Source organism: Lithobates pipiens, unplaced genomic scaffold (assembly GCF_037356315.1).
Source record: "Lithobates pipiens isolate NorthernLeopardFrog02 unplaced genomic scaffold, aLitPip1_a1.2 Scaffold_8, whole genome shotgun sequence".
NCBI lineage: Eukaryota > Metazoa > Chordata > Amphibia > Anura > Ranidae > Lithobates > Lithobates pipiens.
In genome coordinates, this window is record NW_027507903.1 from 681,744,143 (window position 1) to 681,770,559 (window position 26,417).

General features: G+C 45.2%; 1 protein-coding gene across 1 annotated transcript in view; it reads left to right on the forward strand.

Annotated features, from left to right (window-relative positions):
• The window catches only part of LOC143962112 (phospholipid scramblase 3-like), a 38,028-nt gene extending 11,890 nt beyond the window's left edge, over window positions 1-26,138 (forward strand). The window contains exons 3-8 of the mRNA XM_077471438.1: window positions 2,372-2,521; window positions 4,392-4,419; window positions 6,989-7,170; window positions 21,777-21,938; window positions 22,036-22,164; window positions 25,867-26,138. Of these exons, the coding sequence (XP_077327564.1) occupies window positions 2,405-2,521; window positions 4,392-4,419; window positions 6,989-7,170; window positions 21,777-21,938; window positions 22,036-22,164; window positions 25,867-25,926 (678 nt within the window). The 5' untranslated portion in view covers window positions 2,372-2,404 and the 3' untranslated portion in view covers window positions 25,927-26,138. The remainder of the gene's footprint in view (window positions 1-2,371; window positions 2,522-4,391; window positions 4,420-6,988; window positions 7,171-21,776; window positions 21,939-22,035; window positions 22,165-25,866) is intronic.
• Window positions 26,139-26,417: the final 279 nt, after the last annotated feature.

The window sequence follows — 26,417 nt, forward strand, 5'->3', positions numbered from 1 at the left end:
CCCCTGGTGACTTTTCTATGAGAGACTATTTGCTGACTCTCCTGTTGAAGCCTTTAGCGACCTTTCTGAGGGGAGCTCTTTGGTGTCTCTTCTGAGGGAGCCCCTTTGGTGACTCTTCTGTGGGGGATCCATTGGTCCCTCTTCTGTTGGGGGGCTTTGGTGTTTCTTCTGTGGGAGGCCCTTTGGTGACTCTTTTGTGGGAGATCTTTCGGTAAATCTTCTGTTTGAGGTCCTTTGGTGACTCTTCTGTGGAGGCCTTTTATGATTCTTCTGAAGGAAGGATTCATTGATCACTCTTCCATGGGGGCCCTATGGTGACTTTTCTGTGGGTGGCCCTTCGGTGACTGCCCTGGGGGCCCTTTGGTTACTTTCCTGTTGGGGAACTTTGATGACTCTTCTGTGGGAGAGTCTTTGGTGACCCTTCTGTGGAGGACTTTGATAACTCTTTCTAAGCGAGCACTTTATTAATAAAGACTGTTTCTTTGAAAAGCTAATTTATTATTTTGTCTCTTTCTATCATTTCCTGGGGCTGTCATGATAAAAAAAAACACACATGCTTTTCAGCTCTTTGTGGAAGAGGTTTTCTTTACTTCCTAATGAGCATTTTCAGAAGGAGTAACAGCAATGTTGGCCTCTATGTGACTCGAGTAGGTCAGGAGAAGCAGATCCAAAAGCCAAATCTTGCTCAGAGACAGCCATTAAGCTTCTCAAGTTTCACACAGAGCCACGAATAATGGGCAGAACTGGACAAGAAGTCAGTGACCGGAGGTACTTGGATGGAGCCCAGATGAAATGTGGCGGGGGTTATATTGAGAGTCCAGATTTCACTTTAGATCCACGTCAACCAAAACAATAGGCTCAATAGGGGAGTCCTTTGGTGACTCTTCCGTGGGGGCCCATTGCTGACTCTTCTGTCAGGGCCTTTGGTGACTCTTCTGTGGGGGCCCATTGCTGACTCTTCAGTCAGGGCCTTTGGTGACTATTCTGTAAAGGGCTCCTAAGGGACTATCCTGGAGGGCTCCTTTGGTAATTATTCTGTAGGGGGCCCCTTTAGTAACTCCCCTGTAGAGGGCTCTTTGGTGAATGTTCTGTAGGGGGGCCCTTTGGTGACTCTTCTGTGGGAGGATGGGCTTGATGACTCTTCTGTGGGGGGCCTTTGGTGACCCTTGGTGACTCTTCTGTGGGAGGATGGGCTTGATGACTCTTCTGTGTGGGCCTTTGGTGATTCCTTTGTAGAGGGCCTTTGTGGACTCATCTGTGGGGGGCCCTTTGGAAACGCCTCTGTGGGGGAGCTGTTGGTGACTTTTCTGTAGAAGAACCTTTGGTACTCAACAGTAGGGGGCCCGTTGGTGACTCTATTGTGCAGGGCCCTTTGATTACTCTTCTGATGGGGTTCCTTTGGTGACTCTTCTGTGGGGTACACATTGGTGACTCTTCTGTGTGGGAGGGGCCTTTGATGACTCTTCTGTGGTGCCTTTGGTGACCCTTGATGATTTTTCTGTGTGGGGCTTTGGTGACTCTTCTGTAGAGGGCCTTTTGTGACTTTTCTGTGGGGGCCTTTGGTGACCCTTGGTGACTTTTCTGTGTGGGCCTCTTCTGTTGAGGGTGTTTGGTTACTCTTCTGTGGGAGCCATTGGTGAATCCTCTGTGGAAGGCCTTTATTATTCTTCTGTGGCCCACAGAAGGGGCCCACAACACAATAGGCGTCAGGGACCCACAACACAATAGGCGTCGGAGACCCACAACACAATAGGCTCAATTCAGTAAGCTAACACCAAGACACAGAAACTTATTTTCACAAAAGTGACAGTTATTTTCAGCCAATGAGATTGGAAATCATAGTCACATGGCTAAAATAAAGATACTTAATTTTGGAATAAAGCTTTGTGAATTAAACTTAATGGATGGCAGTTCCGGTAATACTATTGTCACATAATGTGCCTAAATAGATCTCTGTAGTAAAAGTTGAGATCCTTCCAGGACTGGCACACGGGCCACCTTCTCAGAGTCATCCGAGTGACAGCTAACCTCCCCCCCCATTATCATTCAATAAACACACCCCTAGTAACATCACATGACAAATCACATGATATAACAGATATTAGTCAGAAAATGCAGCACCACTTACTCTCCCAATGATGTAATATAACCAAGACACCCCAGTGACATCACACTCTAAAATACATAATATTGACATCACAATGATGTCACATATAATGACCCCCTGTGACATCACATTATAAACGCACCCCAATGACAACACATCATATACACACCTTGATAGAATTGACCGTATGATACCCCAGATGATACTATATATATGATACCCATACGATACCCCATGAACTGACTATATCTCTCCTTATTGCAGGTCCAGACATTGAGGTATCTAAACCCCTCCAGGATGACCCCCCCCAGTTACAATGTCATCGCCCCATTTGCTCCTCCAGATTCCTATCCACCAACTGCACCCAGTCCAGAGATAATGGGCATACAGTCGGGTCTAGAGCTTCTACTCCAGGTAACTTGACTACCAACTAATTCTTACCACCAGTATCACCCTTTATCTAACCATTGATGACCTTTCTCCACCCTCCTGTGTTTGTCTACCCATACTACCCCGTACTGCCTGTTACCTTCTGATAATAAGTCCACCAGTCTGTCACCAATGGGAGGATCCCTAAACATTGGACATGAGGTGACCATTCACCAGTCTGTCATTGTTGGGAAGGTCCCTAAATGTTGGACATGGGGTGATCATTCATCAGTCTGTCCCTGTTGGGAAGGTCCCCAAATATTGGACACAGGGTGACCATTCACAAGCATATCCTCGTTGGGAAGATCCTTAATTACTGAACATAGGGTGACAATTCACCAGTCTGTCATTGTTGGGAAGATCCCTACATTTTTTTGGACATAGGGTGTTCATTCACCTCTCTGTCATTGATAGAAAGTTCCTTAAATGTTGGACATGTGGTGACCATTCACAAGCATATCATCATTGGGAAGATCCTTAAATATTGAACATAGGATCACAATTCACCAGTCTGTCATTGTTAGGAAGGTCCCCAAATATTGGATATGGTGTGACCATTCACCAGTCAGTCATTGTTGGGAAGATCCTTAAATTTTGGACATAGGGTGTTCACTTACCTGTCTGTCATTAATGGGATGGTCCCTAAATGTTGGATATGTGGTGACCATTCATCAGCATGTCATCATTGGGAAGATCTGTAAATATTGGACACAGGGTGACCCTTCATCAATCTGTAATTAATGAGAAAGTCCCTACATGTTGGACCTTTCATCAGTGTGACATTTTGGGAAGATTCTGAAATATTGAACATGGGGTGACCATTCTCCAGTCTCTCCTCTTTGGGAGGATTCATAAATATTGGACATGGTGTGACAATTCACCAGTCTGTTATTAATGGGAACGTTCCTAAATATTGGAGATGGGGTGGCTATTTACCAGTCTGTCATTTTTAGGAAGATTCCTAAATGGTGGATATAAGGTGACCATGCACTAGTCTATCATTAATGGGAAGATCCGTAAATATTGGACATAGGGTGACCATTCACTAGTCTATCATTAATGGGAAGATCCGTAAATATTGGACATAGGGCGACCATTCACTAGTCTATCATCTTTGGGAGGATTCCTAAATATTGGACATAGGGCGACCATTCACTAGTCTATTATCTTTGGGAGGATTCCTAAATATTGGACATGGGGTTACCATTCACCAGTTTGCCATTGTTGCGAAAATCCCTAAATAGTGAACATGGGGAGACCATTTACCAGTCTGTCATTAATGGGAAAATCCCTAGATATTGGACATGGGGTACCATTCACCAGTCTGTCTTTAATGGGAAGATCCGTAAACATTGGACATGAGGTAATCATTCACCAGTCTGCCATTGTTGGGAAAATCCCTAAAATATTTGACACGGGGGAAGATCCCTAAATATTGGGCATAGGGTGACCATTCAGCAGTCTGCCATTGTTGGGAAGATCAGTAAATATTGGACATGGGGTGACCATTCACCAGATGTACAGACTGCGTTTAGAAAGAACTATGATTTTTCTTATGTGTAAAATGATTGTAACGGATGCCAGTTACGTCAGCCGAAACAACCATTCTATCTACCCATGAACATTACATATGTAGTATGACCTGGCTCTAGGTTGTTTGTGATGGCACATAGAGAGCATTCGGGTCATTGGACGGGAATCCATTATCCCCATTTTGTTGATATTATGATCAATGTTATGTGTTGAGTGTCGTTCGTTCAGTCTCTCTTTGTCAGTCCACATTCCACCCATTTCATGTTGATGAATGGTATTTCTGGAAAAGATCATCAGCTAATACTGGAATTTTTTGTTTCAGATTAACCAGTTAACTGTTCGGGAAAAATGTAAGAAAATTCCCTTATTTTATCCAACAGAATTCTCATTGTCTGATCTCAAGTTCACATTCATCTGTCCTCTCTCTGTCCAATGTTCATCCTAAGCAGCCATTTTCAACCACGATTCCTCCAGAAGTTACCAGGGGTTCCTTGCTCATTGACCTGCCATCTGATGGTGCCTGCATAGCTCCAGGTCCAACATCACTTGGCAGAGTCAACTACGTGACATTAAAGAACAGTTTAGCTGTCTGTAAGGGGGGCATTCATCCCAGTGACCACCAATGTAAGGAGCATTCTTCCCACTGACCACCAATGTAAAGAGCATTCTTCCCACTGACCGCCAATGTAAGGAAAATTCTTCCCTCTGATCACCAATTTAAGGAACATTCTTTCCATCTGACCACCAGTGTAAGGGACAGTCTTCTCATTGACCACCACTGTAAGGGAAATTCTTCTCTCTGACCACTAACTGTTATGCCGCGTACACACGATCACACATTCCGACAACAAAATCCATGTTTTTTTTCCCCGAGGGATGTTGGCTGAAACCTGTCTTGCATACACACGGTCACACAAATGTCAACGTCAAGAACGCGGTGACGTACGAAGAGCCAAGAAAATTGAAGTTCAATAGCCAGTGCGGCTCTTCTGCTTGATTCCGAATATGCGTGCAATTTTGTGCGTTGGAATTGTGTACATGTGATCGGAATTTCCAACAACGGATTTTGTTGTCGGAAAATTTGAGATCCAGATCTCAAATTTTGTTTGTCAGAAATTCCGACAGAAAACATCCGATGAAGCCTGCACATGGTCGGAATTTCCAACAACAAGCTTCCATTGAACATTTGTTGTCAGAAATTCCAACCGTGTGTACACGGCATTGGAGAAACATCCAACAAACCGTTCTCTTCTTTGGTTGGCCTTTGGCGTTCTCCTGTCCCCCACACACCACAGAGATGTTCAGGATCTCTTGTCTCAGATGTTGGCAAATTTGACTGCTTCAATCAATCAATCAATCAATACACCTTCAAGTAAAATTTGAGATATTTTAACAGTAAGATAGTCCACTTTAACTTATAATCTACCATGCCCTCCCAATGCAAGGCTTATTTCAGCTTTCGGCTGCTGTGTGTTACTCAGTATATAGACAGATTTTAGGGAATTATACCAAAAGAAGTCGAAAATTCTTACGGTCATGTGGCCACCTGGATCTCTTACTGAGATCTCTTGACTAAGATACGGTCAGCTGGAATGTCAAAAGGTCATCAACTTAGTATATCCAGTCATTCTGATCAATGGGTCTCATCCACCCATAATGGAGAACCAGCCCTACGTAGGAGAATGGAGGATCAGATTTGGTACCTGGTGATGTGCGCTTACAGTGTCCTCCAACAGCTCCTGTGAGCCATATTGATGCTGAATCCAATTGTCCAGAGATGATGGGGAATGTCTGATAACTGTATATCATCAATGGATCTCATCACCCATAATGGAGAGCTGGCCGTACATAGGAGAGTGTAGGATCAGATCTGGTATTTGGTGATGTGTGCTTCTAGTGTCCTCCAACAGCTCCTATGAGCCATATTGACGCCTAATCCTGTTGCCTATAAATGATGGGGAATGTCTGATAACTGTATATCATCAATGGATCTCATCACCTATAATGGAGAGCCAGCTGTAAAGAGGAGCGTGTAGGATCACATTTGGTACCTGGTGATGTGTGCTTCCTTCTAGTGTCCTCCAACAACTCCTGTGAGCCATTGACCCCTAATCCAGTTGCCTATAAATGATGGGGAATGTCTGATACCTGTATATCATCAGTAGGTCTCCTCCACCCATAATGGAGAGCTGGCCGTACATAGGATAGTGTAGGATCAGATCTGGTATTTGGTGATGTGTGCTTCTAGTGTCCTCCAACAACTCCTATGAACCATATTGACCCCGAATCCCATTGCCTATAAATTATGGGGAATGTCTGATACCTGTATATCATCAGTAGGTCTCATCCACCCATAATGGAGAGCTGGTCGTACATAGGAGAGTGTAGGATCAGATCTGGTACTTGGTGATGTGTGCTTCTAGTGTCCTCCAACATCTCCTGTGGTCCATATTGACCCCGAATCCCATTGCTTATAAATAATGGGGAATGTTTGATACCTGTATATCATCAGTAGGTCTCCTCCACCCATAATGGAGAGCTGCCCTACATAAGGAGAGTGTAGGATCAGATCTGGTACCCGGTGATGTGTGCTTCTAGTGTCCTCCAACATCTCCTGTGATCCATATTGACCCCGAATCCCGTTGCTTATACATGATGGGCATTGTCTGATACCTGTATATCATCGGTAGGTCTCCTCCACCCATAATGGAGAGCTGGCCGTACATAGGAGAGTGTAGGATCAGATCTGGTACCCGGTGATGTGTGCTTCTAGTGTCCTCCAACAGCTCCTGTGAGCCATATTGACCCCAAAACCCCGCTGTCTATAGATGACGGGGAAATATCTGATATTTCATCAATGGTTTGTCATGCTGTACCCGCTGTTCACTAAATGACTCCTCCTTATCTTCTCTCCCACAGTCACCACATCCCAGGGCTGGGGACGTTCCTTCGATGTGCTGAACAATGTCAGCCAACGAATCTTCCAGGCGGAGGAGAAGGTGGCGTGCTGCGGGCCCGTCTATGATGTGACCATCAGGGACAACGGGGGCACGCAGGTCATGCAGCTTCTGGAGAACTGCGGATGTACCTGCACCAGAGAGGTGGGGATGGTTGTATATATATATATATATATATATATATATATATATAAAATATAATCTTACTAAATATATACTATAGGTGTTAGGAGTGGACAGAGCGGCAATAGCTCAAGCGTTAAAATCCATGCATACAGCCAGGTGTGCTCCAGGTATCCACCACGTGGGGCCGTGACACAGCCGGTGTTCCCGCAAACAGAGCGATCGTGTTTTCAGACCTCTTCGTCCTTTCTCAGGATAAAGGTGACAAATGTCAACGATGAATAAAGTCCAAAAAAAAAAAAGGTGGAAAACAGATACAGGGTAATGATTGGATAATGAAGACGCTCAAAGAAACAACAGAAATCAGTCCCGGGGGGGGGGGGGGGGGGGGGGGGTGTCACCGCTGATCCCAGCACAGGATTGGACGTTTTTTGTCCTTAAGCCCACCCCCCCCCAATTCACATTATGAAGCGTCTCATCATATGGGCGATTCTGCACATTTTGTTTCACTCATTTTTTGCGATTTACACATCGGCAGACGATTTATTTTAATAGCTGCTGTACATGTGACAAACACGTGGACTTTGCAGGTATTTAACAACGTATATATACAATGTATGGTCACCTTCTCACGTGTGCCCCCTGGTGGAGATATGTATGTATTGTATAGTATAGAATACATATATCTTCAGTGTGGAGTCCCCTTTTCACGTGTGCCCCCTGGTGGAGATATGTATGCATTGTATAGTATAGTATACATATATCTTCAGTGCGGAGTCCCCTTCTCACATGTGCCCCCTGGTGGAGATATGTATGCATTGTATAGTATAGTATACATATATCTTCAGTACGGAGTCCACTTCTCACATTTGCCCCCTGGTGGAGAAATGTATGCATTGTATATTATAGTATACATATATCTTCAGTGCGGAGTCCCCTTCTCACGTGTGCCCCCTGGTGGAGATATGTATGCATTATATAGTATAGTATACATATATCTTCAGTGCGGAGTCCCCTTCTCACATGTGCCCCCCTGGTGGAGAAATGTATGCATTGTATAATATATTATACATATATCTTCAGTGCAGAGTCCACTTCTCACATTTGCCCCCTGGTGGAGAAATGGATGCATTGTATAATATAGTATACATATATCTTCAGTGCGGAGTCCCCTTCTCACGTGTGCCCCCTGGTGGAGAAATGTATGCATTGTATAGTATAGTATACATATATCTTGATTGTGGAGTCCCCTTCTCACATTTGCCCCCTGGTGGAGAAATGTATGCATTGTATAATATAGTATACATATATCTTCAGTGCGGAGTCCACTTCTCACATGTGCCCCCTGGTGGAGAAATGTATGCATTGTATAGTATAGTATAGTATACATATATATTCAGTGCCGAGTCCCCTTCTCACGTGTGCCCCCTGGGGGAGATATGTATGCATTGTATAGTATAGTATAGTATACATATATCTTCAGTGCCGAGTCCCCTTCTCACGTGTGCCCCCTGGGGGAGATATGTATGCATTGTATAGTATAGTATAGTATACATATATCTTCAGTGCCGAGTCCCCTTCTCACGTGTGCCCCCTGGTGGAGATATGTATGCATTGTATAGTATAGTATACATATATCTTCAGTGTAGAGTCCCCTTCTCGCATGTGCCCCCTGGTGGAGATATGTATGCATTGTATAGTATAGTATACATATATCTTCAGGGTGGAGTCCCCTTCTCACATGTGCCCCCTGGTGGAGATATGTATGCATTGTATAGCATAGTATACATATATCTTCAGGGTGGAGTCCCCTTCTCACATGTGCCCCCTGGTGGAGATATGTATGCATTGTATAGTATACATATATCTTCAGGGTGGAGTCCCCTTCTCACATGTGCCCCCTAGTGGAGATATGTATGCATTATATAGTATAGTATACATATATCTTCAGTGCGGAGTCCCCTTCTCGCATGTGCCCCCTGGTTGAGATATGTATGCATTGTATAGTATAGTATACATATATCTTAAGTGCGGAGTCCCCTTCTAACGTGTGTCCCCTGGTGGAGATATGTATGCATTATATAGTATAGTATACATATATCTTGATTGTGGAGTCCCCTTCTCACATTTGCCCCCTGGTGGAGAAATTTATACATTAAATAATATAGTATACATATATCTTCAGTGCGGAGTCCCCTTCTCGCATGTGCCCCCTGGTGGAGATATGTATGCATTGTATAGTATAGTATACATATATCTTCAGGGTGGAGTCCCCTTCTCACATGTGCCCCCTGGTGGAGATAAGGATGCATTGTATAGTATAGTATACATATATCTTCAGTGCCGAGTCCCCTTCTCACATGTGCCCCCTGGTGGAGAAATGTATGCATTGTATAATATAGTATACATATATTTTCAGTGTAGAGTCCCCTTCTCACATGTGCCCCCTGGGGGAGATATGTATGCATTGTATAGTATAGTATAGTATAGTATACATATATCTTCAGTGCGGAGTCCCCTTCTCACGTGTGCCCCCTGGTGGAGATATGTATGCATTGTATAGTATAGTATACATATATCTTCAGTGTAGAGTCCCCTTCTCGCATGTGCCCCCTGGTGGAGATATGTATACATTGTATAGCATAGTATACATATATCTTCAGGGTGGAGTCCCCTTCTCACATGTGCCCCCTGGTGGAGTTATGTATGCATTGTATAGTATAGTATACATATAACTTCAGTGTAGCGTCCCCTTCTCACATGTGCCCCCTGGTGGAGATATGTATGCATTGTATAGTATAGTATACATATATCTTCAGTGCGGAGTCCCCTTCTCACATGTGCCCCCTGGTGGAGAAATGTATGCATTGTATAGTATAGTATACATATATCTTCAGTGCGGAGTCCCCTTCTCACATGTGCCCCCTGGTGGAGATATGTATGCATTGTATAGTATAGTATACATATATCTTCAGTGCAGAGTCCCCTTCTCACGTGTGCCCCCTGGTGGAGAAATGTATGCATTATATAGTATAGTATACATATATCTTCAGTGTAGAGTACCCTTCTCGCATGTGCCCCCTGGTGGAGATATGTATACATTGTATAGTATAGTATAGTATAGTATAGTACAGTGATGGCGAACCTTGGCACCCCAGATGTTTTGGAACTACATTTCCCATGATGCTTAACTACACTGAAGAGTGCATGAGCATCATGGGAAATGTAGTTCCAAAACATCTGGGGTACCAAGGTTCGCCATCACTGGTATAGTATATATGCTGGGGCGGACTGACCATTCGGGCACTCAGGCACTGCCCGAGGGCCCCATGCTACTAAGGGGCCCCATCAGAGTTGCCAACCTCAATAAAACCAGGGACAGTATGTAAAAATCTGTGTTTTTTTTTTTTAAATCCCAAGATTATAGCTGCCCCACCTCTCCAATAACTTTGTGTGTATGTGTATTCTGTGTGTTTATATTGTGTGTCTGTGTGTGTATGCTGTATGTGTGTGTGTGTGTACCGTGTGGCCCCATAATCATTTGCCTGGTGGCCCCACAATCTCCTATTGCCCGGGGGCCCCATAACCTCCTATTGCCCAGGGGCCGATTCCCCTGTATACATATATCTTCAGTGTGGAGTCCCCTTCTCATGTGTGCCCCCTGGTGGAGATATGTATACATTGCATAGTATTGTATACATATATCTTCAGTGTGGAGTCCCCTTCTCACGTGTGCCCCCTGGTGGAGATATGTATGCATTGTATAGTATAGTATACATATATCTTCAGTGCGGAGTCCCCTTCTCACATGTGCCCCCTGGTGGAGATATGTATGCATTGTATAGTATAGTATACATATATCTTCAGTGCGGAGTCCCCTTCTCGCATGTGCCCCCTGGTGGAGATATGTATGCATTGTATAGTATAGAATACATATATCTTCAGTGTGGAGTCCCCTTCTCACATGTGCCCCCTGGTGGAGATATGTATGCATTGTATAGTATAGAATACATATATCTTCAGTGCGGAGTCCCCTTCTCACATGTGCCCCCTGGTGGAGATATGTATGCATTGTATAGTATAGAATACATATATCTTCAGTGCGGAGTCCCCTTCTCACATGTGCCCCCTGGTGGAGATATGTATGCATTGTATAGTATAGAATACATATATCTTCAGTGTGGAGTCCCCTTCTCACATGTGCCCCCTGGTGGAGATATGTATGCATTGTATAGTATAGAATACATATATCTTCAGTGCGGAGTCCCCTTCTCACGTGTGCCCCCTGGTGGAGATATGTATGTATTGTATAGTATAGTATACATATATCTTCAGTGCGGAGTCCCCTTCTCACATGTGCCCCCTGGTGGAGATATGTATGCATTGTATAGTATGGTATACATATATCTTCAGTGTAGAGTGCCCTTCTCACATGTGCCCCTTGGTGGAGATATGTATGTACTGTATACTATACAGTATCCCAACTGTCCCGGATTTCAAGGGACTGTCCCTGATTTGGAGCAATGTCCCGCTGTCCCTCTTTCCTCCTCATTTGTCCCTCATTTTGGTCTGATCTATATAGATGTATATAAAATGCACTTTTTATCTCTCAAAAAGTGTTTCCTAGTGCTAAACCTTTCATCTGATTTATAATTTTCTGCATTTGTGAATTTCAAAAGCCAATATAAAGGAATAGTAGTGGTAAAAAAAAAACAAACAAAAAAGAAAACACTTGTCGGTTTAACTAATAACTTTTTTGTATAATTGTCCTTTAAGGGGGCGTGACAGGGGGAGTGTCCTATGCCTAAATACTTTTGCTGATATGTGTCCCTCGTTCCTATTGCAACATGTTGGGAGGTATGTAGTAGTAGTATAGTATAGTATAGTATACAGTATATATATATGTGTGTGTGGTCATATACAGTGTAGAGTCACCTTCTCACATGTGCCCCCTGGTGTACATGTGGATGCACTGTATAGTACAGTATAATATCTCTCTCTCTCTCGCTCTCTCGCTCTCTCTCTCTCTCTCTCTCTCTATATATATATATATATATATATATATATATATATATATATATATATATATATATATATACAGTATCTAACAAAAGTGAGTACACCCCTCCCATTTTTGTGAATATTCTATCTTTTCATGTGACAACACTGAAGAAATGACACTTGTCTACAATGTAAAGTAGTGAGTGTACAGCTTGTATAACAGTGTCAATTTCCTGTCCCCTCAAAATAACTCAACACACACCCATTAATGTCTAAACCGCTGGCAACAAAAGTCAGTACACCCCTAAGTGAAAATGTCCAAATTGGGCCCAATTAGCCCTTTTTCCCTCCCCCGGTGTCATGTGACTCTTTTTAATGTTACAAGGTCTCAGGTGTGAATGGGGAGCAGGTGTGTTAAATTTGGTGTTATCGCTCTCACTCTCTCATACTGGTCACTGGAAGTTCACCATGGCACCTCATGGCAAATAACTCTCTGAGGATCTGAAAAAAAGAATTGTTGCTCTACATAAAGATGGCCTAGGCTATAAGAAGATTGCCAAGACCCCGAAACTGAGCTGCAGCATGGTGGACAAGACCATACAGCGGTATAACAGGACAGGTTCCCCTCAGAACAGGCCTCTCCATTGCCCACCAAAGAAGTTGAGGTCACGTGCACAGGGTCCTATCCAGAGGTTGTCTTTGGGAAATAGACGTATGAGTGCTGCCAGTATTGCTGCAGAGGTTGTAGGGGTGGGGGGTCAGCCTGTCAGTGCTCAGACCATACGCCGTACACTGCATCAAATTGGTCTGCATGGCTGTCATCCCAGAGGGAAGCCTCTTCTAAAGATGATGCACAAGAAAGACCACAAACAGTTTGCTGAAAACAAGCAGTCTAAGGACATGGATTACTGGAACCATGTCCTGTGGTCTGATGAGACCAAGATAAACGTATTTGGTGTCAGATGGTGACAAGCGTGTGTGGGGGCAACCAGGAGAGGAGGACAAAGACAAGTGTGTCTTGTCTATAGTCAGGCATGGTGGTGGGAGTGTCATCTTCTGGGGCTGCATGAGTGCTGCCGGCACTGGGGAGCTACAGATCATTGAGGGAACCATGAATGCCAACATGTACTGTGACATACTGAAGCAGAGCATGATCCCCTCCCTTCAGAGACTGGACCGCAGGGCAGTATTCCAACATGATAACCACCCCAAACACACCTCCAAGACGACCACTGCCTTGCTAAAGAAGCTGAAGGTAAAGGTGATGGACTGGCCAAGCATGTCTCCAGACCTAAACCCTATTGATCATCTGTGGGACATTCTCAAACAGAAGGTGGAGGAGCGCAAGGTCTCCAACATCCACCAGCTCTGTGATGTCATCATGGAGGAGTAGAAGAGGACTCCAGTGGCAACCTGTGAAGCTCTGGTGGAACATAATGGTGGCCACACAAAATATTGACACTTTGGGCACAATTTGGACATTTTCCCTTAGGGGTGTACTCGCTTTTGTTGACAGCGGTTTAGACATTAATGCTAGTACCAGGTTGGACCCTCTTTTGCCTTCATTCTTGGTGGCATAGATGCAACAAGGTGTTGGAAACGTTCCTCAGAGATTTTGCTCCATAGTGACATAAAACCATCATGCAGTTGCTGCAAATTTGTTGACTGCACATTTAGGATACTTCCATTGAAATCAATGGGTACCAGTTGCCTAGAAGTCGGATACAAGTAGTACAGGAACCTTTTCTGAAGTCGGAGCGACTTCAGTAGTGTGCATTAAGACGGCTCTCATTCACTTACATTGATTTTTACATGTAGCGCGACTTGAGGCAACCTGAAGTCGGATCTGAGTCACCCCTGTGTGAACCAGCCCTCATGATACCAATCTCCCATTCCACCACACCCCAAGGGTGCTCTATTGGATGAGATGTGGTGAGTGTGGAGGCCATTGGAGGACAGGGACCTCATTGTCCAGTGGTGAGATGATTGGAGCTTTGTGACATGGTGCATTATCCTGCTGGAAGGAGCCATCAGAAGATGGGGACACTGTAGTCATAAAGGGATGGACATGGTCAGCAACAATACTCAGGTAGGCCGTAGTGTTTAAACCATGCTTAATTGGTACTAAGGGGCCCATAGTGTGCCGAGGAAATATCCCCCCACACCATTACACCCCCTACCACCAGCCTTAACCGGTGATACAATGCAGGATAGATCCGTGCGCCAAATTCTGACCCCACCATCTGAATGTTGCAACTGAAATTAAGACTCATCAGACCAGGCAACCTTTTTCCAATCTTCTATTGTTCAATTTTGGCGAGCCTATGAGAATTGTGGCCTCAGTTTCCTGTTCTTAGCTGACAGGAGTGGCACCGGTGTGGTCTTCTGCTGCTGTAGACAATCTGCTTCAAGGTGTGGTCAGAGACAGTATTCCGCATACCTGGGATCATTGGGTGAGCGGTAGCCAGTGGAGGGATTGGCAGAGAGGAGTAGCAGACACAGAGCGATCGGTAAGGTGGATGAGTCTGGCAGCAGCATTCGTGGTGGATTGAAGAGGTGATAGACTATGTAGAGGTAAGCCAATGAGAAGGGAGTTGCAGTAGTCGAGGCGGGAGATGACCAGCGAGTGAATTAAGAGCTTTGTTGTGTCATTGGTTAGAAAGGGGGGTATTTTGGAGATGTTGAGGCGGCAAGATTTGGACAGTGATTGGACGTGGGGGCTTAAAGGAGAGTTCGGAGTCCAGGCAAGGCTGTCTTTAATATTGACTGGACCCTGGGCAAACATTTTCTTGCCCCCCCCCATGCAATTTCACTCTCCACATGCTCTGAAACCTACAATAAATAACAGCTAGACGCAAAATCAGTTTACTGAATCAGATCAGGCAGCAATTGCGTTTGGTTGCCAGAGGTTAAAGTGTATCATTACCGCTCACTGACTGGCTGCTAGAGGTTACAGCACACATTTTGTCTCAATGTTTATTTTCTAGAGGTTACAGCACATGACTTCTGCTTGTTGATTGGTTTCTAGAGATTACTATACATCAATACTGCTCACTGATTGGTTGTTAGAGGTTACTACACATTATTATTGCTCACTGATTGGTTCCTAGAGGTTACTGCATATCCTTATCACTCAATGACTGTTCATAGGCAACAAAATGAAGGGTGCTGTGGCACCATGTTATTTTAAAGACAGGTTCCACCTCCAATTTGCTTACCTTTGCAGAACATGCTGATATTAGGCTTAATGAGCACAGTTGTAGGCAGGACTTTCAAACATGCTCCTTTACCTCCCCAGTGGGCAGCATTCAGCAGAAGCGATGGTGGATATGACCTCAGGGGGACATGATATACACATAAATTCCGCCTCTATTTACATATGAATTCAGGTTATTTACATGTAAACACAGGGTCTGCAGGTGAATTATCTGTACATGGCAAAAGGGCACAGCTGGGCAGCAGCAATAGAACTTTACACTGAGATATCGTGACACAGCACGGGACTAAACCTCAAGGGATAAGGGAATTTAAACTGGGATAGTTGGCAAGTATGAGGCAGCTGCTCTGGGCCCCACAACAATGATGGGGCCCAGGGCAGCTGCCCCTTTTGCCCTGTCTTAAAAACGGTCCTGAGTCCAGGACCTTGACATGTGGGGATGAGCTTATAGTTATGCCACCGAGTTTGACAGAGAGATCAGGGGAAAAATGATAAGTTACATTTTGGATAGATTGAGTTTGAGGAAGTGGTGTGACATCCAGACTGATATATCTGATAGTAAATTAGTGATACGTGAGGAGATAGAAGGAGTGAGCTGAGGGGCGGAGAAATAGATTTGGGTGTCCTCAGAGTAGAGGTGGTATTGGAAGCCATGGGAGGCTATCGGATGACCCAGGTAGGAGGTGTAGATTGAAAATAGGAGCGGTCCAAGAACAGAACCTTGGAGGACCCCAACAGAAAATGGAGGAGGAGAGGAGGAAGCAGAATTCTAAATAACATTAAATGTGCGGTTGGATAAGTAGGAAGAGAACCAGCGAAAAGTACAATCATGGAGACCAAAGGTGTAGAGTTTTTTTTTTGGAGGAGGGGGTGGCCAACCGTAACAAAGGCAACAGAAAGGTCCAGGAATAGAAGTACAGAATAGTGCCCATTGGTTTTGGCTGTCAGTAGATCATTTGTTAGTTTTAGGAGAGCAGTTTCTGGGCAGTGTTGAGGACGAAATCCAGACTGAAGGGGATCAAGAAGGCTATTCTCGGCAAGGTGGACGCTCAGTCGGTTGTAGACCAGGCGTTCAAGGACGTTTGGATAAAAACGGGAGCAAGGAGATTGTTAAGGTAGGTTCTTAAGATTGGATGGGTCCAGTGAGGGCTTTTGAGGTATGGGGGGTGACTAGAGCATGTTTTAGAGATTTGGGGAAGATGCCAGAAGAGAGGGAGAGATTCAAGATGAGGGTTGGAGAGTGTATAATAGAACCAGAGGGTGAACGTAACATTTGCGAGGGTTCAGGTGGTTAGATGGCCCTTTGGCAAGTAGTTTAGCAACCTTGTCTATAGTGGTGAGGTTGAAAGAGGGAAGTAATGATTGTATTCGTAGGCATGTAGTGTAAGGCGTGGAGGGTATCTGAACAGTAGAGATCTCCTCGCGAATTGTATCAATCTTCTGTTTGAAGTGATTGACGATCTCCTGGGCAGTGAGTGAGTTGGTGGGCGGAGTCGGTGGAGGGTGAAGTAGAGAGATGAAGGTAGAGGAGAAGAGTTAACGGGGATGGGATGATAAGTTGTTAATGAGAGTGATAAAAATAGGTCTGCTTGGCAGTGAGGAGGCTGGAATTGTATTTTTGGAGGGCAGATTTATACTGGCTGAAATCGGTAAACCCGAGAGATGGTTGTGCGTGAAAATCCCAGAAATACTCAGACCAGCCCGTCTGGCACCAACAACCCATGCCACATTCAAAGTCACTTACAGTGGTGTGAAAAAGTGTTTGCCCCCTTCCTCATTTCCTGTTCCTTTGCATGTTTGTCACACTTAAGTGTTTCGGAACATCAAACCAATTTAAACAATAGTCAAGGACAACACAAGTAAACACAAAATGCAATTTGTAAATGAAGGTGTTTATTATTAAAGGTGAAAAAAAATCCAAACCATCATGGCCATGCGTGAAAAAGTGATTGCCCCCCTTGTTAAAACATACTATAACTGTGGTTGTCCACACCTGAGTTCAATTTCTCTAGCCACACCCAGGCCTGATTATTGCCACACCTGTTCACAATCAAGGCATCACTTAAATAGGAGCTGCTTGACACAGTAAGGTCCACCAGAATATCCTTAAAAGCTACACATCATGCCGAGACCCAAAGAAATTCAGGAACAATTGAGAAAGAAAGTAATTGAGATCTATCAGTCTGGAAAGGGTTATAAAGCCATTTCCAAAGCTTTGGGAATCCAGCGAACCACAGTGAGAGCCATTATCCACAAATGGCGAAGACATGGAACAGTGGTGAACCTTCCCAGGAGTGGCCGGCCGCCCAAAATTACCCCAAGAGCGCAGCGACGACTCATCCAAGAGGTCACAAAAGACCCCACAACAACGTCCAAGGAACTGCAGGCCTCACTTGCCTCAGTTAAGGTCAGCGTTCATGCCTCCACCATCAGGAAAAGACTGGCCAAAAATGGCCTGCATGGCAGAGTTCCAAGGAGAAAACCACTGCTAAGCAAAAAGAACATCAAAGCTCGTCTCAATTTCTCCACAACACATCTTGATGATCCCCAAGACTTTTGGGACAACATTCTGTGGACCGATGAGACAAAAGTGGAACTCTTTGGAAGGTGTGTGTCCAAGTATATCTGGCGTAGAAGGAACACTGCATTTCATAAAAAGAACATTATACCAACAGTAAAATATGGTGGTGGTAGTGTGATGGTCTGGGGCTGTTTTGCTGCTTCAGGACCTGGAAGACTTGCCGTGATAAAAGGAACTATGAATTCTGCTGTCTACCAAGAGATCCTGAAGGAGAATGTCCGACCATCTGTTCATGTATTCAAGCTGAAACCAACTTGGGTTCTGCAGCAGGACAATGATCCTAAACACACCAGCAAGTCCACCACCGAATGGCTGAAGAAAAACAAAATGAAGACTTTGGAGTGGCCTAGCCAAAGTCCTGACCTGAATCCTATTGAGATGTTGTGGTATGACCTTAAAAAGGCCGTTCATGCTCGAAAACCCTCTAATGTAACTGAATTAGGACAATTCTGCAAAGATGAGTGGGCCAAAATTCCTCCAGGATGCTGTAAAAGCCTCATTGCACGTTATCGCAAACGCTTGGTTGCAGTTGTTGCTGCTAAGGGTGGCCCAACCAGTTATTAGGTTTAGGGGGCAATCACTTTTTCACACAGGGCCATGATGGTTTGGATTTTTTTTCACCTTTAATAATAAACACCTTCATTTACAAATTGCATTTTGTGTTTACTTGTGTTGTCCTTGACTATTGTTTAAATTGGTTTGATGTTCCGAAACACTTAAGTGTGACAAACATGCAAAGGAACAGGAAATGAGGAAGGGGGCAAACACTTTTTCACACCACTGTACATCCCTTTTCTTCCCCATTCTGATGCTCGGTTTGAACCTCATCAAGTCTTCTTTACCACGTCTACATGCCTAAATGCATTGAGTTCCTGCCATGTGATTGGCTGATTAGCAATTTGTGTTACCAAGCAATTAAAAAGCTGTACCTAATAAAGTGGTAGGTGAGTGTATATACAGTATATAGTCACCTGCTCACAGGTTCCTCCATTCCTCCACATTTATGCATTTTATAGTACATATATATGTGTGTGTGTGTATATATATATATATATATATATATATATATATATATATATATATATATATATATATATATATATATATATATATTAGGGCTGTTACTGATCAAAAATTTTGTGTTCGATTAATAGATTTTTTTTTTAATCGATTAATCGACTAATTTCGATTAATTATAACGCACATACAGATCCAAACTACTTTTAGCTGATCTCCTTGCATTGCAACTCTGCATTAGTCAGTGGTAAATGTGGTATACACTATATACAATCACCTGACACTACTTAGTTTTCACAATCCATGACTTAACTTCACAGTTCACACAAACGTTTTAAATTCAAACTATAGCACTGACGTAAGTAATTTTTTTTTTCCACAGTAGTGTGACAATCCCTCCACCTCCGGTCTAACGAATCACTCTCACCTTATGGCATGGACCCCTGTGCAAACAGGTGGTCATGCATGCGGGCATCAAAAGGGTTGACACGGACCATAAACTTCTCTCACAATCTCAGGTCGTGGGTAGAAAGAAAAGATCAAAGTGCTCACCGCTTAAGAATACGATTTAATTTTTGTGTTCAAACACAAACTACTCACATAAAGATGATAAAAACACGGCATGTAAAGCCGACAATCGTGTTAGTTCCGTAGGGCAGCAGCGGGGGGCGTCATGCAGAGCTCCTCCCCCGTACACGTTACGTTCAATCAGAAACTTCAACGTCACCAGGCTCCTCCCCCTTTCCCTTCGTTAGCAGACAGAGGCATTTGGGGAAGGAGTCTGGTGATGTCACCGGATCTCCGGCGGAACTCCCTGAAGACCTGGGAAGTCGGCGGAGAGGTGAGTACCGGTCAAAAGAATTTTGATCGATCAAAAAAATTAACGATTAATCGAGGAATTAATCTTTCATTTTCACAGCCCATATATATATATATATATATATATATATATATATATATACATATATATATATATATATATATATATATATATATATATATATATATATGAATGAGTAACTTGTATAGCGCTACATATGCAAACTAAATTGCCTCAAGCCGTTTTTGCCAAACAGTGTCCATCTGGGTCTTCAGAAGTGATGGGTCTTGAGGCCAGATGGTTTTCTTTCAAGCGGATGTCCACGGGTAGAGCGTTCCATAGCCGTGGTCCTCGGACCGCGAACCTTTGTTCGCCTTTTGATTTATAACGGGTCTTGGGGATGTGGAGGAAGTTCTGGTTAGTTGACTGGAGGGAGCAACCTAGGGTGTAGTGCTTTATTTTGTCGCAGAGGTATTGCGGGGCTCACCTTGTGTCGATTTGTGAGTGAAGCAGAGGGTCTTAAATGTAATCCGGTCCTTCGCGGCTAGCCAATGTAGAGTCCTCAGGGACGGGGTAATTGATTCCCAGTGTTTTTTTTGATTACCAGTCTGGCTGCTGTGTTCTGAACGACTTGTAAACGTGAAATTTGGTATTTGAGAAGTACTAGGTAGAGGGGATTTGCATAGTCGGAGTAGGAGTTGGAGGTGCCTTGCCACTGGCAGGAGCAAAGGCCCTTGTCATTATGTTGATGAGGACAAGGGCCTCTTCCCCTACAACCCTGGCCATTGGTTGTGGGATCTTATAAGAATCTGGAAGCCCCCTTTAATAATAGGGGGGCTCCCCATATACCACCCCTCTCCTACATGAATGAGTATGAGGTATATAATACCCCTACTCCTTCACAAAAAAAAAAAAAAAAAAAAACTTGGAACCTGGATATAAAAACACCAAAATGTTTGACAATACTTTATTTAAATAAAAAGAAAATCCCCCAAAAAATGTCTTTAATTGTAAGTCGATCGTCAATCATGATGCCTATCGAACACAGGAAAAGAAAAACAATGACTCGGTGCACACGACTGATGTTACTCCCCGAGCTAATATATAAGGGGAGGCGTAGAAATGTTGGTGACATCATTGATGGCCATGATGGCCAACGGCCATATTTGGGCAGTCCCCATCCTTTTGGTTACATGTACAGGGATTCCCTGTGACGTCAGTGGTCCCCAGGGACTTTCTTACCAATCAGTGATGATGAGATGCTGTCATACATGGAAGCTGTAGAAATACTGGTTTTATAAATGAATCTGTGGAACAAGGGACTGAATGGGCAAAGGTTTAAGCATTTGTTTGAATGTCCCCAACAGTCAAAGTTGGGTCCAAACCTAGGTTTTGGGCCGACTTGTTGGCTCATCTCTACTCACATGTAATATGAGACTATCAGAGACTGCTTACATGTAACATGAGACTGTCAGAGACTACTTACGTGTAGAGATGTGTAAATGTTCTTGGGTCTTATTTAGGTTCATCAAACCCACCTACTGCAAATTCTGAATGCCATTGAAGTCAATGGGAGGTGAATCTTGAAGATCAATCCTGGCCAAGGGTATTATGCAAACGATTTTCAAACAAAGGGGCGAAGCAACCTTTAAAGGTCTTCTCCCCGCAGAACAATCCATTACAAATTGCTGTGCATTGTTAGACGTCCCCAGGGTGGTGACTAGTCTACTGATGTCTCTTTTTACCAAATGCTCACAAATTAGCCTTGAAAAAGACTGGAAAAACCCAAGGCCCACTTACCGTAGATTTCAGTGAGGTCCAGCGTTATGTTCAGGGTTCTTAGACCTTCCCCCAGGTTCTCCTATCGCTCAGTGAACTCAACTTTGCCTGGCTCTACTCATTCCAAATGGTCAGGTATTCAGAAACATTCAGCTATGGAGTGTATCTGAAGATGGACTGTGGAGGTGAGATGACTGTGTCTCCTATTACAGGTGGAGATTCAGTGTCCTCCTGCGCATCCAATTGGATTGGTGAAGCTGCACTGGAACAACATGGTGACCCACCTGTCCGTCATGAACGCCAGCCAAGAGGTCGTTCTGCTTATTCTGGGGCCAAGCTTACAGACCAGCATCTTTGGAAACTCCACCTTTGAGGTAAAACAGCCGGCCCCTGCGGGGGTAGAATAGGTTGGTGGGGGGGTTATCAACCAGCCCTAACCCATTTCACGTGACCTTTCTGTCTCGTTCTCAGGTGAAGTCTCGGGATGAGCAGCATGTTGTCGGGGTGATGCGGATGGAGAGCGGCAATTATGTCGTCTCATTTCCACTGGATCTGGATGTGACTATAAAAGCCACCCTCCTGGGTGCCGCCATGTACCTGGTGAGTGCACTGATGTCATTGCTCACATGACGAGGCAACCAGGGTTAGCAGAATGTCCTGTTCAATGATGACATCTAAAGCTCTGGTTACATTGGGCTCATACTCCTTTAGAGATAGGGACCAGTGGCGTAGCCTGGGTTTTCAGCAAGCACCTGGGGCAAGGCAAGTATTTGTGTCCCCTTAACCAGTGAAAATGTAGATATCCCCCACCGTGATCATACCCCCTGATACCACCTCCCCTCTGCTCACACCCCGAAGATACCCCCACCCTGATCACACCCCCAGATAAGCATGCCCCCCTTCCATCAGTGTCCCCTTTACACATTAGATCTCCCTTTCAAATCAGAAGCCCCCCCATCACATCAGAGTGCTCCCTTTCACATTAGAAGTCCCCTTCACATCAGAATTCCCCCCCCCCCCCCTCACATTAGAGTTGCTGTAGACTGAGTAAAATCTTATAAGCAGGACAAATGTGACTCTTGGGCCATAGTGTGGGGACCCCTGCTTTAAACCAAGAAGGGCCAATGCTGGGGCTTTAGTATAAACCAGCCCCCTCAGTATAAAAAGGGCCTTGTTCTGCTTCTGGCCAATTCTACATTGCTGTACCCATACCTCCCAACTGTCCCTGATTCACCGGGACCGTCTCGGAATTTTATCCATGTCCCGGGGTCCCGGCAAATCAGGGCTGATTCCTGAAACACCCGTGGCGTGTGCGGGGTGTCTTGGTTTCTGCATGCCTCCAGCTACACTGTCTTTGCATGGCAGCAGGCATCTCTCCCTGGCTGCCTCTGACACACAGTGCAGATCGGAGTGCACTGAACCCTCCCTTCCTCCTCCTCCTGTGTTTTCCTGTACAGGCAGGGAGCAGCACGCCCCTCTGCCAGAACGCAGTTGAGGCATGGGGAAGTTAGGGATAGATAGGATAGAATAGGATAGAATAGATCCTGAATGGGATTGGTTTGGAAGGGATGGAGCCGGAATGGGATCAGGGGACTGGATGGACCTGGGATAGAATTGGGGGAATTGATAGAACCAGGATTTGATCGTGGTGGTGGATGGAGCCTGGATTTAATCGGGGTGGTGGATAGAGCCGGGGAGGGGATCAGGGGAAATGGATGGAGCCGGGATGGGATCGGGGGAATTGATAGTGCCAGGATGGGATCGGGAGAATGGATGGAGCAGGGATGGGTTTGGGGTAATAGATGAAGCCGGGATGGGATTAGGGGAATGGATGGAGCCGTGATGGAATCGGAAATGGATGGAGGCGGGATGGGATTGGGGAATGGCTGGAGGCAGGATGGGATCGGGGGAATGGCTGGAGCCGGGATGGGATCAGGGGAATGGCTGGAGCCGGGATGGGATCGGGGGAATTGATAGTGCCAGGATGGGATCGGGAGAATGGATGGAGCAGGGATGGGTTCGGGGGAATAGATGAAGCCGGGATGGGATTAGGGGAATGGATGGAGCCGTGATGGAATCGGAAATGGATGGAGGCGGGATGGGATTGGGGAATGGCTGGAGGCAGGATGGGATCGGGGGAATGGCTGGAGCCAGGATGGGATCAGGGGAATGGCTGGAGCCGGGATGGGATTGGGGGAATGGATGGAGCCGGGATGGGATTGGGGGAATGGATGGAGCAGGGATGGGTTCGGGGGAATAGATGAAGCCGGGATGTGATTAGGGGAATGGATGGAGCCGTGATGGAATCGGAAATGGATGGAGGCAGGATGGGTTCGGGGGAATGGCTGGAGCCGGGATGGGATCCAGGGAATGGCTGGAGTCGGGATGGGATCGGGGGAATGGCTGGAGCCAGGATGGGATCGGGGGAATGGCTGGAGCCAGGATGGGATTGGGGGAATGGATGGAGCCGGGATGGGATTGGGGGAATGGATGGAATCAGAATGGGTTTTGTTTAGCCACAACCCTTAAGCCCCTCCCACTGCTAAGCACTTGGCCACACCCACAGTGTTCCTTATTCTGAAGTTCGAATGTTTGGAGGTATGCTGTATCCTCTATGGTCTTTTATTGCTTGTAGTAAAACCCTTACCTGCACTTTTTGTCTCTAGTATATTTGGGCCGAGTGCGAAGCAAAGCATCATGATGGCAGCATGTAAACTCCCCCATCTGCTGCCATTGCAGCTTAATAGGGGGAGGCTAGGGGAGGCACTAAAAATGCAGCTCAACCACACATTTTTACTGACCCCCCAACTACACGTCAAAACTTAACCTCAAGGCATCTCCCAAATGTATAATTTAAAGAATTAAAAGGGCCCTCTCTCCATTGTATGGATTTCTTTTCTAAATTGGGATTAGTTCATGTTCCCCATGGCAGTGCCCAGCTAACCATGCATGGCTTGGCCATTGCCCCCCCCCCCCCCCCCTGTTCCCCATTAGCTTTTGCCACTAAGAAGATCTCTGACAGATTTGTAACAGGATTTGCCAAAACCTAAGCCAATCAAGTCCGAGTCCATCTAGGGTGGCCACATTTCCAAACTGCCATTCAGGGACACCCCCCCCCCCCCCCTCTTCCCAAAAAAAGATGATTTTTGATACTTTTTTTGTGACCCCCATAGATTTCACGGGTTCCTACGTGGACCTTCATAGTTGGGGGGGGGGGGAGAAGGTCACATCTTCAGCTCTGAGGGATTCATGCTGGGACCTGTGGTCCTTCACTTTTGGGGGGTCACATCCCCCAAAAGTGAAAGACTACAAGTCCCAGCAGGAACCCCTAAAATCTAAGGATGTTTCCTCCTGCCATACCTCTGAGGGTGTCCTCTGCTGCCAGCTTATCTGCCATACCTCTCTACAGTCGGTGTCTCATGACACGCATGGTGGTCCATCCATCCCCGGTGCCTGGCCTCACCTCTGATTATTGGGAGTTGCTCTCAAATCCTGCCGGTTCCCTTCCCTCTGAGCATGCCACCGGAGAAGATTGAAGAGGAGGTGGGTGGAGCCAAAGCACTAGACACGGAGGAGGAAGTTAAATCCTCCTCCTCTGCTCTGAATGCTGGGGCCTCGCTCTGCGGTGACGTGACGTCACTGGTTGCTAGACACCAGGCGGCAGGTGGTCCTAGCAGTCAGTTCGGGCAGTGTAGAGTTAGCGGTGGAACAAAGTAAAACAGGTCTCGGCTTGGCAGGACAAGCACTGTCAGCGAGTAAAGCGGCGATGCGGCAGCCTTTTGGGACATCGGATTGGCCTGGGAAGGGGGGAGAGGCTGTTTAATTTTCATTCCCGGACACTGCATTGTCCCGGAATGAAAGTGCCCGGAACCCAGGACAGACCTGTAAAATGCGGGACTGTCCCAGGCAATCCGGGATACTTGGTTACCCTAGGCCTGTGATGGCATACCTTGGCACTCCAGATGTTTTGGAACTACATTTTTTCATGATGATCAACTACACTGCAGAGTTCACGAGCATCATGGGAAATGTAGTTCCAAAACATCTGGGGTGCCAAGGTTCACCATCATTACCCTAGGCCCATCACTAGCCACGACCTATTGCATCTCATATAACGTGTACCCCATAGCACTTTTCTTATTTTCCCCAGTATAATGTTTCCTATCTCCTCCCATAGAAGTAATCTCTGATCTTTAGTACAGACAATGACGAAGGATGCACATCGGCAGATATCATGTGATTATATAGAGAGGCTTTTCCCTCCGTTGGGCTCCTTATTGACTCTGCTTAACTCTCTTCCAGGACCATCTCATCCTTAGTAAGAAGAAATACGTGGCAAAAAAAGCGAGGAGCAGGGACTGAAGGCCAATGCCATAATGTATATGTCTATACATACAGTGGTGTGAAAAAGTGTTTGCCCCCTTCCTCATTTCCTATTCCTTTGCATGTTTGTCACACTTAAGTGTTTCGGAACATCAAACCAATTTAAACAATAGTCAAGGACAACACAAGTAAACACAAAATGCAATTTGTAAATGAAGGTGTTTATTATTAAAGGTGAAAAAAAATCCAAACCATCATGGCCCTGTGTGAAAAAGTGATTGCCCCCCTTGTTAAAACATACTATAACTGTGGTTGTCCACACCTGAGTTCAATTTCTCTAGCCACACCCAGGCCTGATTATTGCCACACCTGTTCACAATCAAGGCATCACTTAAATAGGAGCTGCTTGACACAGTAAGGTCCACCAGAAGATCCTTAAAAGCTACACATCATGCCGAGACCCAAAGAAATTCAGGAACAATTGAGAAAGAAAGTAATTGAGATCTATCAGTCTGGAAAGGGTTATAAAG